General features: G+C 36.9%; 1 protein-coding gene across 1 annotated transcript in view; it reads right to left on the bottom strand.

The window, feature by feature from the left end:
• Positions 1–14987, bottom strand: part of HTT (huntingtin) — a 79627-nt gene that overhangs the window by 47568 nt on the left and 17072 nt on the right. Inside the window, exons 10-23 of the mRNA XM_041487137.1 lie at positions 13154–13234; positions 12412–12776; positions 10494–10617; positions 10102–10220; positions 9098–9209; positions 8415–8555; positions 7601–7759; positions 7414–7511; positions 5814–5953; positions 4926–4989; positions 4430–4530; positions 2761–2907; positions 1595–1715; positions 1272–1348 (exon numbers count right to left, since the gene is read on the bottom strand). Of these exons, the coding sequence (XP_041343071.1) occupies positions 1272–1348; positions 1595–1715; positions 2761–2907; positions 4430–4530; positions 4926–4989; positions 5814–5953; positions 7414–7511; positions 7601–7759; positions 8415–8555; positions 9098–9209; positions 10102–10220; positions 10494–10617; positions 12412–12776; positions 13154–13234 (1849 nt within the window). The remainder of the gene's footprint in view (positions 1–1271; positions 1349–1594; positions 1716–2760; positions 2908–4429; positions 4531–4925; positions 4990–5813; positions 5954–7413; positions 7512–7600; positions 7760–8414; positions 8556–9097; positions 9210–10101; positions 10221–10493; positions 10618–12411; positions 12777–13153; positions 13235–14987) is intronic.

The raw sequence follows: 14987 nt of genomic DNA, 5'->3' as shown, positions 1-14987 counted from the left end.
CCTAGAGATATGAAGGAATCTTGGCAAATTTCTCACGTTACTATCCATGTTATATTCTTATTATCCAGAACAATAAATGTCTGTATCATTCCACAAAAATAAAATTACAGTCCAAATTAGTATAAACACTGGCCAAAAATTTGTGAAGAAGGAATCAGAGGAAAGGGCAAAGGCTATGTCATTGGATCATTTATAAACATTACATGCATCTTTAAAACAACATTTCTAAGCTAGGTAGAAGAGAAGATACATTGATTTTATTTTCCAGCTGAGTACTGCTCATATCCTGAATTAATTTATTTGTTACCACTGGACCACACTTTTATACTACATATACAAAGCATGCCACACTAAGGGCCAGCAAGGAAATCATCTGAGGGATGCTTGATTTTTTGGGTTTGGGTTTTAAAATAAGACAAAATTTCCAAACCAAACAGATTAAGGCATCTGAGGGATGCTTGATTTTTTCGGTTTGGGTTTTGGTTTTAAAATAAGACAAAATTTCCAAACCAAACAGAGTAAGAGACACAATGACAGCAACAAAGACAATCAACACAAATTATATTAAATCTATTTAAAAACCTTACAGCTCCCCAGGTGCACATCTCCAGTAGCTACTTTTACTGCTCACATGGCACAGCACCAACAATCAGAGGCAAAAATCAAAGCTTTTAGGCTGCCACCTGTACATTTTCATCCTGAAGAAACTCTTCAGAATGTAAGTGATTTGGGACTATCATGTATTATCTATATTAACACTTAAGTATTACAGACACCCGATTTGCTGTTCCCACTCAGTGTGCCAAATCAGAACAAATTTAAATGCATCTGACACTGTTATAGAAGCCAAGATGAGCCAGCTTCCTTGACCCACCATTTTTCAACACAGACATGAAACCAAGATGAAAATGTTAATGTTCAAATTTTAAAGAGATACTACAAAATATAATATCCCAAAGATAAACATATTTCCAAAAGCAGAGTATTTTCTCCTATATCATATTTCATAGATTCTGACTATATCTATCTACAAGAGCAGTTGCAGCCAATCCCTGTGACAGACATCATGGTTCCAGGGATAACAAATGCTGGCACTTAATACCCTGACAACCTAAAGTCATAATCCTCTGTATTCTGTACAAAGTTCTTAAAGAACTGCTAAGATAAGCTTAACAGCATATACCTAAACCAGGGCTTCAGTGCTTAAGAAATCCACTTCTGTTTCATAAATGTGGCTTCCAGAAGCTCAATTAACAAAAGAGGGAACATACCCACAGTGCCATCCCACACTCCAGGTGCAGACTGGAAATGTTGTGGAGAGAAGACACAAAGCTTCACAGCAGCCAAACTGAAAAGCAGACACCAATAATCAAATTACTTTCACCAGGGAAAGAGTTAGCAACACAGTATCTGAAGAGTGAGAATTAAATTTATTACTACTGCCATTGTCACAGTACAAAAGCCCTAAATAAAAATATAGTCAGGAGATCATAAAAGAAAAAGGAAGCACGTAAAATAGGAAAAAGTCAGCCACCATAGCAAGAAAACTCAAAGGAACTTGTATGTACAAAAACTCATATACAAGAAAACTCACCGTGAGTGCTCTTGTAGTGGATATTGTCAATGCATGGGAAATTGCTGCAATAACCCTTGAAAGGTTGTTTTCCATGGTGACATCTGTTGGACTCTGCAGCATATTGTAACCTCTGTATGCTCTGAAATAAAAACATTTATACGCACTAGAACATGTACTTAAAACCCCCCATCCCAATAAAAAATTATTAATTTTATTACTTATTACTTTATTAATTATTAATTTTATTACTTAAATATTTAAGCTTAAATTACTATTATGAATTTCATAGACTGCTTGTAACATACAAAACCAGAGAACAGTCTAAATACCATCTCATATTGTAGTATTTTTGGGGCTGTATTAGTAAATGCTATTTAATTTATAAATAAGACCTCTTTGTTAGCAAACAGAAATAATAGATCAACTAACAAGGATTAACTAAATACTGGAGAAATGACCACCAATTTAACTTCACTGTTGTCTTAATCCATTCAACATTTCTGCATGCTTGCAAACTTTGGATTATTGCTGTAGAAGGCCTATTTTCTATCCAGAATAACATTAGATCCACGAAGTTCTATTGCTTCTATACTATATATATATTTTAATGGATATGATCAAGATCATATACCAAAAGATATATAATTAAAAACCTGTATGACAAACTGATAGAATCCTACAACCCCTATAAATACATACAACTCATACGGACTATAAGACAGAACAAGTACAGCTGGCAGCAAAAATACACCATGATATCACTATCAAAATTAGAATTTATTTTTAAATTATAAACAGAGTACAGCCTTCTGCAACCACAATCATTAAATAAGATGTAGGGAGTTATAAATCTGGATCAACATACCTGAAGAACAGTAACATTCATACAAATTAGCTTGAAAAGCTGGACATGGTTTTATAATTTAATGGGCAAGTAGGGTGACTTGAGGATGGAGAGAAGAAACTATCTCAAAACAAGGACTCAGCATGTAAGCACTGTGTGAGTAACTCAGAGCGTATTCTTTGAACATGAGTCAGTTTCTGTGGAGCTTAAACCTACTACAGGTGCTCCTACAGACTAGAAAAGGAATTCACAAGCACATGGATTTAACTACAATCCTAGACACTGCAAAGTGAAATTTGGGTCTCCATTCCTTTTGAAGCAAGGCCAGCAGGCAACACACCTGGTGATAGTGCTCACTGCGAAGTGAGATGGGGGCTGTGTTTCATGCATGAGGAGTTTCAGGTAGACACTGCTTTGGTCTCGTGCTACTGCCACCACTGGGTCAGCCTGTCCTTGATCACAGTTATAAAACAGCTTTGGAACAAGCCTGAAAGAAAATTAAGTATCAAAAAGAAAAGTTATTATTCAGATATTATTTAACACCCAGTTTCAATACATTTAACATACAGTTCAGCAAGCTATATATGTTACTTACACATATCAAATTGTAAATAGCTATTACCTAAATTCATTAAGCTGAATTTATCTTTACATAACTGCTCTTCATTACAATCAAGAAGCTCAAGTAAGGACAAAGCAACTGCTCCAGACATACAGTAATTTTAGAAAAAAAAAAAGTCTTTTCTGGAGATACATCCCCATAAATACTACAACAAACACTTTATACATAGATTACTTCTCTCTTGTTGTTCCCTGATCTCCCCAGATATTTCCCCATGAGTATCTGCATCAACTGATAACTCATTTTTACTGAAAAAAAATTTTTTACCATCTGATTTCTATGCAGCAACACCGAAACATAAAATCAAATCCAGTCTTCTTGAACAGTATTTTCAAGTTAGGTAAATTAAAAGCTATTTTACACATGTTTTTGTAATCTCAGTGAGGGTACTCCCAATGAATGCCCTTAGTGGATGTTTCAATGGGTTTCTACAAGCTTGTAGTAGCTTTCTTGGGCAGGTTAAGTCTTTTCCAATCTTAACATACCTCCTGTCACTAAGTCAGCATGAAGACAGAAAAAACTTCAAATTGTTACCACTCAGTTAATAAAATAACTCAATTTCAGAATCAAGTCCCCTAATAAAAGCCACAAGCTCTATGATGCAACAGGTCATGACTCCTCTGCTGAGCTGCTTTGGTAATATAAACACTTTTAAATGTCTGAACTTTAAAAGTTTAGTTGTCCTTTATTTGTTATTAGGAATGGACAGCAATTACCAGTATGAAAAACTAGGAAAGAAACTCCTCTGATAATAAAATATACCAGGAATTCAGTATTACATGCTCCCAACTTCTTTAAACATAAAATTTAAGTCTTTGAATTCCAGTAAATAAACTACCAACTAATTCTTACCCTTTGGTGCATTTATCTGTACAGCAACTGTAACTGTAGTAGGCTACAGCAAACATCTGCTTTGCAATCAAAATTAGCTGCTGCACTGTGATCAGTGAGCACAGAAGTTTTAAGATACACTGTGTATGACCATGTGAAAACTACAATGGTTGGGAGTTGGGAGAAATCTGTAGAACTGTAACATTTTAAGTCAATGAGCTACTGCCAGGATACTGAACAAACCACTACAGCATGAAGAAAAATATTCCGAAGAAACTGAAACTGAAAGTGACCCTTAGAATCTAATACAATGTAATACCCTCAGAATGTAATTTAATGTAACTGGATTGCTAATAGACAGCAAAATACAAATGCCTGATGAGTGAGAATGATGTGTGTTCCAGGTACCATCTCTCTTCTGAATAAATATATATACATGCATATATATATATGTACATTAAAAACACCCAGTGATTATTTTAGTTATACACATCAATATGCAAATATCTTCCTAAACTACTTTTTCTTTTCCTATAAATGAAAATGTCACATGTACCTCATTAATGAAGCTGCAGCCACGTGCCTCACTCTTGGATCTTCATCTCCAAGCAGACTTATTACAACATTTTCAAGTACTCTCTCCTGAAGTTTTAATAGCTAGAAAATAAATTAGCACTGTAAATAAAGTTCACTGACCATTTTCATCATTTGACCACACTGTTAAAGGAGAGTTAACAAGTGAGATTTCATCTGCCATACAAGCCTGCAAGACCATCTTTACTTTAACATTGCCAACCACATTCTCTAACTACACAAATGTCAATTTTTTTAAGTTAAAAGAGAACAAGCCACAAAACATACAAACACACCAGAGAAAACAAAGCTATCTGGATCTCCATATATTCCCAATTGTAGTAAGTTTTAGAACCTGAATCTATTTACAGAAAAAATACAATAGCTGTCAGTGTTGACAGAATTTAAAAACAAAGTGATGACATTGCATTAGTACCTCAAACCAGAAACACAATATACAGATTAAATAATTTACTTACACCAGTATAATGATGAATACCTCTGTGCAAGCTCTCAGTTTTTCCTTCCAAGAAGTTGACCAGCCTATGACAAAATAGAATTTAGAGTACATTAGTTAACATTGTGTGTTATTTCTCCCTTCACTGCTCTGAGAGTTCTTTCTGTTTATTTAAAAAAAAAAAAAACCACTATATGGAAAATATAAGTAATAAACACTTTTTGCAAGCTTTAGAAAAGGTAAGTTATTTGCTAACCTACTACGTGGCTAGTGTAACTGAAGTCCTTGCATTAAAAAAAACCCATTATTTAAAGACCATGATTATAATTGTATTTTTCCCCATGCACAGAACCATCAGACTCTTTTGAAAAGACAGCAACATATTCCAAACATCACTATTCCCAACGAGTCCACTTTTGCATGACTAAGGATAACTTGAACAATTTTCATATAAACATTTTTTGTCTTTCAGCTTGGAAAAACTAAAAGAGAATGAGAGAATGCAAGAAAAAGAATAAGTCACATTTATTTCAGTATTAAAAGAAACTGAGTGACTAGAGAGAGCCAACAAGAGAGTACATGTCAGGGACTTTCTTTTTAGAAACACACAAAACTGGATGGAAAACTAAGTTAAATTCCAAATGATGTGGTCCCTCTCTGATTGCACACTTACAGAAGACTTGATACAACAGACCAATGAACAATGAACTTCAATGCAGTGTTACTAGGATTGGGCTTGGTTATGCAGACAGTGGTAACTGGACAAAGGAATTCATAGAGGATTGACTGATCTGAATTAGTTTTATGAAACACATTAATGCTTCAGAAGAAATTGTGCCATTACAGTTACAGTTTCCTATACTTCTCTGCATTTCAGCTACTTCACCCATGGAAAAACACAGACACTCACCGAAAATCTACCTCTGCAAGAGTTTCCAGAAGCTCTGTCCTTACAAGCCAATATGAGCTGTTCTTCAGAGCAAGGAGGTCAACAATCAATTGCAAACCTAGCTCACTGTAACTGCTACTGCATAAGCTCATGATACAATGCTGAGAAGAAAAAACAACTTTCAGTTATATTAAGAAGAGGTTCTCCAAGAAGCAGAATGAAAGTCACCAAAAAAAAACACCTGTTTTCTTTAGAATACTAAAAAAAGTTATTTCATAAGAGCTAGGATAAGCATCAGAGCTAAGTACCCTGCAAGGCCAGAAAACCATCTCCATGTGAACGGCTAAAAACTGCTGCTGAAATTAACCTCTGGAGAACAAGGCAGGCCACACAGATCAGAGTGCAATCCTCTAAAGGAGGGCTCACAGGGCTAAACACCACAAGCATTATATTCTCATCTGTACAAAAACAGTCTCCTAATTTCCACATGGTACTTTCAGACACCTGGCTCTGGTTTCCAAAGTTTTTCAAAAAGTCATACCTCCATATTTGAATGTTCAACTATAGACACAATGTGTGACCTTTAGAAAAAGTTATAGAACTCCACACTTCCACATCTTATTTAACTATACAAAATCGACTTTCTTGCTCTTGTTGAGGATTAGCAATCCAAAAGGCTTAGAATATTTCTGCAAAAATGTGTAAAGTCAGACCACATTATATACTGAGAAAAGGCAAGAGCCAAAGTTGACTAGTATTAAGTTGCCTGAACTGAACAATTCTGGTGGTCTTCTACAAAGCTATTATTACAGGTGTACTCACACATGAAATCACTACATACAAACATAAAGATTGCTGAACAGAAGGTTAAGAAGACAGCCTCATTTACCTAGATGGATTTCCTTCCCTCAGCTGTATCACAAGCCCCTCCTCTTTGCATATAAAACCTTAATTCCCATACACAAACTAGCCACATTTTACTAAAATTTATGCTTTGCCTCACAGGTCCTTAAGTCTCTGATTTGTCCATGTTCTACTTTATTGGAAAAACTCTCAAAGAAAGCTCACTCCTTCACCCCTCTGCTTTTTCATCAAACATCTTCCACAGATTTTATTACAGAAATAAAATTCACATGCTCTAAATACCACTCACCAATTCAGCTGACTTCACTATTCCAACAATTGCCTGAGGGATCCTTCACCCAATTTGAACCACTTGCTTTCCTGACACTTTTCCACTTTTAAAAATTACTGTTTCAGAAAATAATCACTATTTCACTTGTCATTTCTCACATTTAATTTTTATTCTCCAAATACAGGCTACAACCAGGTGTTATATGTTCACATTCCCCTGTTCAGCCTAGATAGCCTTTCTACCTCATGCACCCATCCTACTGTTGGTTAATGCAACATTAAAGCTCATGCCAGTACATTTCTCATGAGAAACATCAGGATTAGTTTACAATGCTACATGATCTAACCACATAATTCAGTGCCAATAAAGTTCTTCAGGAAGAAATAATTTTATGCTGGATGTTTAGACATCTGCACGTAGCAGCATTACAGTAATGAATCACAACTCTGTGATCTGTGGTGGTGCAAATAAATTCCTACTGCTTACCCTCACAGCTGTACAAGCCAGTTTGCATGTAACAGAGGATTCATCTTTCAAGGTTTTCTGTAACAGAGGTATGCAGTCTATCAAGGAAAAGAGATTTCCTAAAAAAAGAAAAAAAAACTTTCTGAGCAATGAAACATTGAAATGTTACATTAAAAGACAAAAAGATCCCCATAAAATAAATTTTTACCTGTTGAGCTTCTAACATTTATTAGCCATTTTTCCACATCAAAGCGGGATTTAATTAGAATGGAGTTGACAATTGTTCCACAGAGAATGGCAGTAGCTCCTCTAATCTGGGGGTCTCCATGGTCAATATAGTTCAGAATGTCCGACACATATTGCTCCTCTAAGAAAATAAGTTACAACTACTTTATTTTAAAAATACTAGTATCAGACTTTACTGATTCATAAAAATGTTGGAGTGGAGGTCTCAACTATTGGACAATCAACATCAGCACATCCAAAACATGCTCACCATAGTTCTCCCCTTCTGAGATCCCTTTCTGTGCATGCAATCTACAGATCAATCACACCATTCAGACCAATAATCACCTATTTAAAAACACTAGTGATTTATTTCAACTGTACACAAAATGCTCCAGGGAAACAGAAGAAGCATTTTGGTCAAGGTATCAAACCAGCTGCACACTCCAGGTCCCTGTGGTTTATTTGTAAAAGTGAACCTAATGGCTTAGAAACCATCTATAAGATGGACTAAATTAAATTGGACGAAAACACTTGTAAAATAAACAAACCCCTTCCACATACTCATTGTTTTAAAACAGCTTCAACTTGTCAGAAGCTCTACAAGCTCATCCACTGAAAGTTAAATCTTGCTACAAAAAATATACCTCACCACACGCACAGCACGTTCATTCCAATTTGTGCGGTGTTTGTTCACAAATACCAAACCGGGTTTGAAGTTTTCAGCATAGATGCTGCCTCACTTATCTAAGAACCCAAACACACTATTAAAATGGGACATGTGAACTGCAACATACCATACTCTTCTCCCATTGCCTCCAGAGGTGTTTTATACAGTTTGCTGAAGAAAGACTCAGGGTGAAGTGCAACAGCTGCTCCAACACAACTTACTGCCAAGGCTTTTACACTGACTCTCACATCTCTATCAGGAACTAAAGCTGTGGGGAAGAAACAAACATTATTAAAATGAAGGTATTTAAAAGCTTCCTGAATTGTTTTAAATTTAATTAATAACACTAAAATAAAATAGCTTAGCCTGTACAAAAACATGAAGGTAGAGCATACAGTTCCAGTTTGTCAGAGGCAGCAGTGATATATGGACTGCTTTTTTGCTTTCCTCAAATGAACGGTATTTGAAATATATTTGAAATACTCAAAATACAGCCATAACATACTTCCAGCTCACCTCCTTCCAAAACCAATACATTATATGGGCATGTGGGCAAGTAAGAGTTTAGAAAAGGGAAAAAATGAACAAGCATCTTAAATCAGTCGTATACCACGACAGGAATGTGGATAAGTCCCCATCCCTGGATGTATTTTAGAAAAATGTAAATGTGGTGCTTATTGGACATTTTTCTGTGTCAGTCCCTATTTCCAATAAAGCGAGATCAAAACCAAGACAGAGCAAAATGATCACATTTCCAACTTTGTTCACTGAGAGACTCAGAGAACTAATGAAGCTCAAAGACAAACATACCTCCTTTGTCCCCAGTGAGCAGGAAGGAGGCTGACAGCAGCCTGACGCAGTGCACCAAAGGAGCACAGTCTCTGTCAGTGTAGTGCCCGATGTCCCCCTTTACCCTGGAGGGCTATTGAAGGCAAATCACAATGTTTACACAGAGAAAAATTGATCTTCAATTGCAAAAAAATATTAGCATAAGATTTAAAAATACTGCATATCCTCAAATGTCTAAAGGTTTAATACAAAATGAATATATAATATTCATATGTCATTTAATATATATTCCAAAAAAAAGGCCTCAAAGTGCAATGCTTTGGAGAAGTTTATATCCTGTATCAGAACTGGATCAATTTTATTACAGAAATATTTTATTGTATATTTTTCTAAACTACCTAGACTTGCTGTTAGTATGCGAAGAGCATGCTAAACCACTTGTTGCCATCAAACTTGGAAATAATATGCTTTTCATACCAAATTTCTGAAGTTGTTTTCTGTAGTTTTACATTTAGAATTCCCCAACAGGCCAAGCTGATCTAATTCTGCCTGCCACAAATGAAACTTTCATCCCAGCTCAGAACAAGGTCCAAAGATAAAGTCAAAAAAATGTAAGAGGAAATCAGTAACTTGCAGTTAGAATGGCACCAGGCTCAAAGACTAACCTCTGAGGATATCATGAAGTTACCTACAGACGTAGCAATCAGCATGAAGATATTTCAAGTAAGAAAGTATCTTTATAGCCTACTAATGAACAGACAAAAAGGGTTTGTGTTCTCAGCAGGGTCTTCTCGTATGGCTTTGCTGGTGACTGCATTTAATATATCAACACTTATGTTAAATGAAATTCAGGCTGTAACTCAGATTCCCTAGGCAACCTGAGTTACTGTGACCTATAACGAGGTACATCACATATACATGCTTGCCACATTTACCACTAGAATTTACCTAGAATAACTGTCATTTTACTTTTTTAAACTTCACTGTTTTGAACTTTAAATCTGACCACTGCAATTACTTCTCACCTTGTTCTCGTGATCACCAGCATCTGCTGCATCTTCTTTCGGTGTAAATCGATCCACGCTGCTATCAGAGGGCTGCCTGCTATGGCTCATGGTTTTCAGCAGGTGAGACTGCTGAAGAGCTTTAGAAAAAGGCAATTCATGAAATATCATTTCAGATGCAAACTAAAAGCACTTTAATTAAACTTAATTATACAAACATGAAAATAAATTAGCAGTGATCAAAACAAGTGATTGATCACAAGTGTTGAAATATATTCCTTATTTCACATATCCATCTAGTTGTTTGTTTTTCATATCCGTTATGAGTCTTCACTCCCCTCAAGTGCAGATGCACCTGAACACCTGTCTAATGGTGTCACCAGTCTGGCCCACCCCTGTATTTATCAACATACCAAGAGAAGAATTTCTGAAGGACTCTGACGAATCATCTTGGAGAATATTAGCAGCTTCATCTTCTTCATCCTGCAGCTGCCCAATTTGCATTCCAGAATACTGTCCTTCAGCACCCTCCAAAACCTACACAGTGCAAGGACAGGACTTAAAATAATTTCTATTTACACAGAGTATTAAATTTGAAACATGCAGTGTTAGTAATCTACAAAGTGTATGAATGCAAATATGAGCCTGATAAATATTAGTGTCCAGCTGCAGGTAAGCCCCAAAGCACTTCCCCTCCTCCTGCAGCTCTGGGGCTATGGAAGGCCATAGTTCCATCTGAGAGTCTCTCAGCTGAGCTATCAGCTTGGCTACCAACAAGAACCAAGTAAAACAGTCCATTGCGCCCCCGCAGCTCCCTCATCACAAATGTTTCTCTCTCAGCAGTTACAAATCACAACCAACACCTTTACTGCCACAAACTGAACTTGGCCCTTGCAGTTAAACTCTCTCATAACCTCACTTGTCCTGGATATGTGAAGTCAAACTGAGAACACACTGTTAGGACAAGAAAGGACAAATAACTTTCAAGTATTTCAATTTCTTCATTCAAAACCAAGACTACTAAGATGGACTCATCTGGAGGAGAGTTTGACTCTTGGAGCCAAGGCAATATATAGGCAGTAGATATATGGAAAAATAACAATAAAAATTAATCATAACAATCAATGACAGTAAAGTAAAGTAAAAAAACCAATTTCACTTGTTTTATCAGAAAACAGGACACTTTTTCAGTTACTTTCCGTCTTTAAAAGCACCTGGAAATTGTTCATTAAAAAACTTCTGTGTCAGTAACTTGGACAACCACTCAGTCTGTCAATTATGAAAGGATAATTTTACACATAATTACTGCTTGTAAACAGTATGCCAACTGACAAGAATTTGCATAAACACTCTGTGCCAATAAACACACCTTGTCAATAAACGCCTGCTCACTTTGGCCTCTGCACTGCCTGCATTTAATTCAGAGAGCAATTATCATCATTCCTTTGATTCTTGAATCCTCACACTTGCAGAAGTATTTTCTTAACATGATTATAAATTTACTAGTTTTTGTAATGCTAAGAGACTATTACTCTTCCAAATTACTATCAGAAAACTAGAGTCAAAAGTCTGATAATGTTTGAAAGTCTTAAGAAATTCTACATTTTCCCCCTTTTGAATTTTCTGCTCTGGCTCCTAGTAACTGTATTTTTGCTGTTTTTATTACAAACTTACAATACACTTGCCCAAGAGAGACAAATGTCTTAAAATAGATATACTGTATGCACATTTCAGGTGTTTATTAGATATGTAACTGCTGCATTTGTAAATCATGCAGTGTTTGCCCATTATAGGAGAAATCCTTAAGACAGAATAAAAAGGAAAAAAAAGAAGATGAGTTGTGCTGCCAAGTGTAAAAGCACAGGCAGAAGGCAATGTGAAGCACTGTGTTCCAAAAATATTCCTTTATCATTCCAAATAAACTGCTCACCCTTTAACACTTCCATTAACCCTCCTGCACAAAAATAATTATTAATATATTTATACAAAATTAAGGATATACTACTAAGAGGATTTATTTATGTCAAGACTCTGATATTGCCATTCTTTCAGAGACAGAAATCTGTAATGCCTTCACATGACCTATCCAGAGAACACACTGATTACAGCTTTGTAGTTTTCCATTATTGCTGAAGTGAAAGTGTTAAAAGGAGGTCAAGCTCTCCAATAGAGGTGTGAGCTGCTGACCTTTCCACTGTTACTAGCTGAGGATTGAAAAGTAGAAGACGAGTAAGGAGACGAATCCAAGTCTGGGCCCTCCATGGAAGAGCTCTGAGACATGTCAGGCCCCTCAGTAGAAGGAGATCCCCCCTCTGCCCGCTGCACACTTACAATTTCAGAACTGTCTGAAGGGGTTACAGCAGAGTCTGGACCCTCTGTAGTAGTCTGAGAGCTATCACTAATTGGCGAGGAAGCCTGTGTGCCATCATTCAAATCCATAGTGGCATCTGACTGGACAGCACTGATCTGGCTGGAGCTCCGACTGAGCACTTCATCCTCCTCCCCTTCAGTAGCTGTACTTGTCAGGTCACAGCCTGCCAGCTCCACGGAGTCTGACTGCAGCGTGTGCTGGGAACGGGGCTGCTCCGTGATGATGTCGTGTCCCGTGGCATCAGCCGCTGAGCTCCCCACCGAGCCGCCTGTCGACACACCTGATGAAGAAGCCAGCTCACTGGTTATCTCACCCTTCACAGAAGCTGCAAAACACAGGCATTTATGAGTCAGTCCAGTGCTTGAATTTGTGTTTCACTCTTGACATGAAAACACAGGCTAAACCATGTATTAAACTAGGCTAAGGAAAGCCTGTAATGAAACAGTTAAGTTAAGTAGGCAGGAAAATAGGCATCTTATAAAGATGCCACCCCATCTCTACCAGTAACTCCCACTAACAAAAGAATACAGTCAACTTCGTTAAGTTTTACACTCAGCAGTATTTATGGTTTCAGTTTTGTTTACCATGTCTTTTGAATGTCCACACACTTCCTCACCACCATAACACACCACTTATACATTTTCCATAGAGCAGTAACAGAATGTATTTGCTGACTGCACTGCTAAAGAAAAAGGCAGGTACCTGCAAATGATGCAGAGCTGACATCAGATCGGGTTTCAGAATCATCATCTAAGCCTTCTTCTTCACCAAGAAGTACTTTACCTAAGAAGTGATATAAGAAAAACCTTTACTTTTCAAAAATTATAGTTAGTTTGAAATGTTGAACAGATGAAGTCAGTTGTGAAACCTATTTTTTAAAAAGTTTATCCAGATAATTTTTCATAGCTATGACAGGTAACAGATGAAAGGAATGAATAAAGTGCACATCCAGTCCCTCACTAATTCATCAGGAAAGAAACAGGCAGCAGTGACAAGAAAACAGAGTTAAGCAATTTTATTTACCAGTGCAACCATTCAGGAAACTATCTACAGTCTTATTACTTCTAGTTTATTTCTGTGGATGACATTTAGGATCCCACTGATTTCACCAAGTATGTGCTATTCCTAAGGACTGGATATCTAGTATCTGGATGTCCGCCCTCAACTCTAAAGGCATTAAGGTACCACAAGTAATAGAATAAATAACCTCTTCCTCCTTAAGGATGCAAAAAATATCAAAGGCTTCTCAGAACTCCAAAGGTAACAGTACAGAAAAAGCCCAGGGGGAAGAGCAGTGCAGACTAGAAGCACAAGACAACACAGGTGGGACAGGGTGCTGAACCATGGACAACCATGGAGAGCTAAGGATTACTAAGGCAAAAAGTCTTCAGAGATGCTTTTTTTTGCCCTAAGAAACTTGAGAACCACTTCTAACACAACCCAACCCCCACAGAGTTCTCTTACTCACAGAGCATTATCTGCTTAAATTACAGGCAGTGGAAAGAGAAAAGATACCTGCAGATGCACACTGCCTGGAAGGCAACCAAGGACACAAGTGCACTGCAAAGTCTGTCCATGGGATAGCACAAGGAATGCAGAGGGAGCTGCTAAGCCACCCTTCTACATGTTGCAAGCCCCTTGCTGAGACAGAGGGATTCACAGTAAGTGCTGTGAGAAGGACCATTTTGCTTAGACTACCAAGCTGCAATGGCAGTCTAAGGTTCATAACGCAAGAAACTAATGTTTGGAAAACTCTGGGTGAATACATTTGTACCTTATTCAAGTTAAATGGAGGTAAAAAAGGCATTAATACATTTTTGTATTAATTTTTTTTTTCTTCACTGCTTTCATACATAGCAGTACCACTGTACAATTACCTTCCTCTGAAAAGCACGATTTATGATACTCAAAACTGTAATTAAGGCAGAAAAGTAAACATGGCACTTCCATATACCTTCTAAGTAAAATGACAGTAATTGAGAACTACACACTCCTATGAACAAATGAGTAAAATCCTGCTAGGAGCGCCCAAAAAAAAGCACAAAATATACTATATTCTTCTCTATCATTTTTCACATTTACATCCATTTCACTGAAACAAACCAGGATGTTCTTCTGTTTTCTGCTGCCAGCCTCTAAAAGTAAGTGAAAGAATAAGAACACTGAAAAACAGTCATTAGGCACATTAGGTATTATATGCTGAAATATATTAAATGAGTATATAACACATGCAGCAGGATACTTTTCCTCTATTTGACAAGAAAAAAAAACAAACAGTTAAGTTGCTTTCAAAACATAGGCTTTGATTTCAAAAGGAATTTTCAGCCTTTTTAGCAAATAATCTTCTGAAGTTGAAGCATAAACGCACCAGTGCAGGCCAGCTGCTCAGAACTGAAGCTGATCTGATGCAGCAAGATTGCAAAGATGTGAAACAGAGAATTCTGCAGATCAGCCTCACTTTACACCCCTACACACAAAGGAGCATTACAGCTTGAGAAGTGCCATCCATTGCCCACTACTCTGTATGACTGCAAAA

Source organism: Pyrgilauda ruficollis, unplaced genomic scaffold, assembly GCF_017590135.1.
Source record: "Pyrgilauda ruficollis isolate IOZ18807 unplaced genomic scaffold, ASM1759013v1 scaffold1, whole genome shotgun sequence".
In the NCBI taxonomy this organism is placed as follows: domain Eukaryota; kingdom Metazoa; phylum Chordata; class Aves; order Passeriformes; family Passeridae; genus Pyrgilauda; species Pyrgilauda ruficollis.
This window is presented reverse-complemented; position numbering and strand designations above follow the sequence as displayed.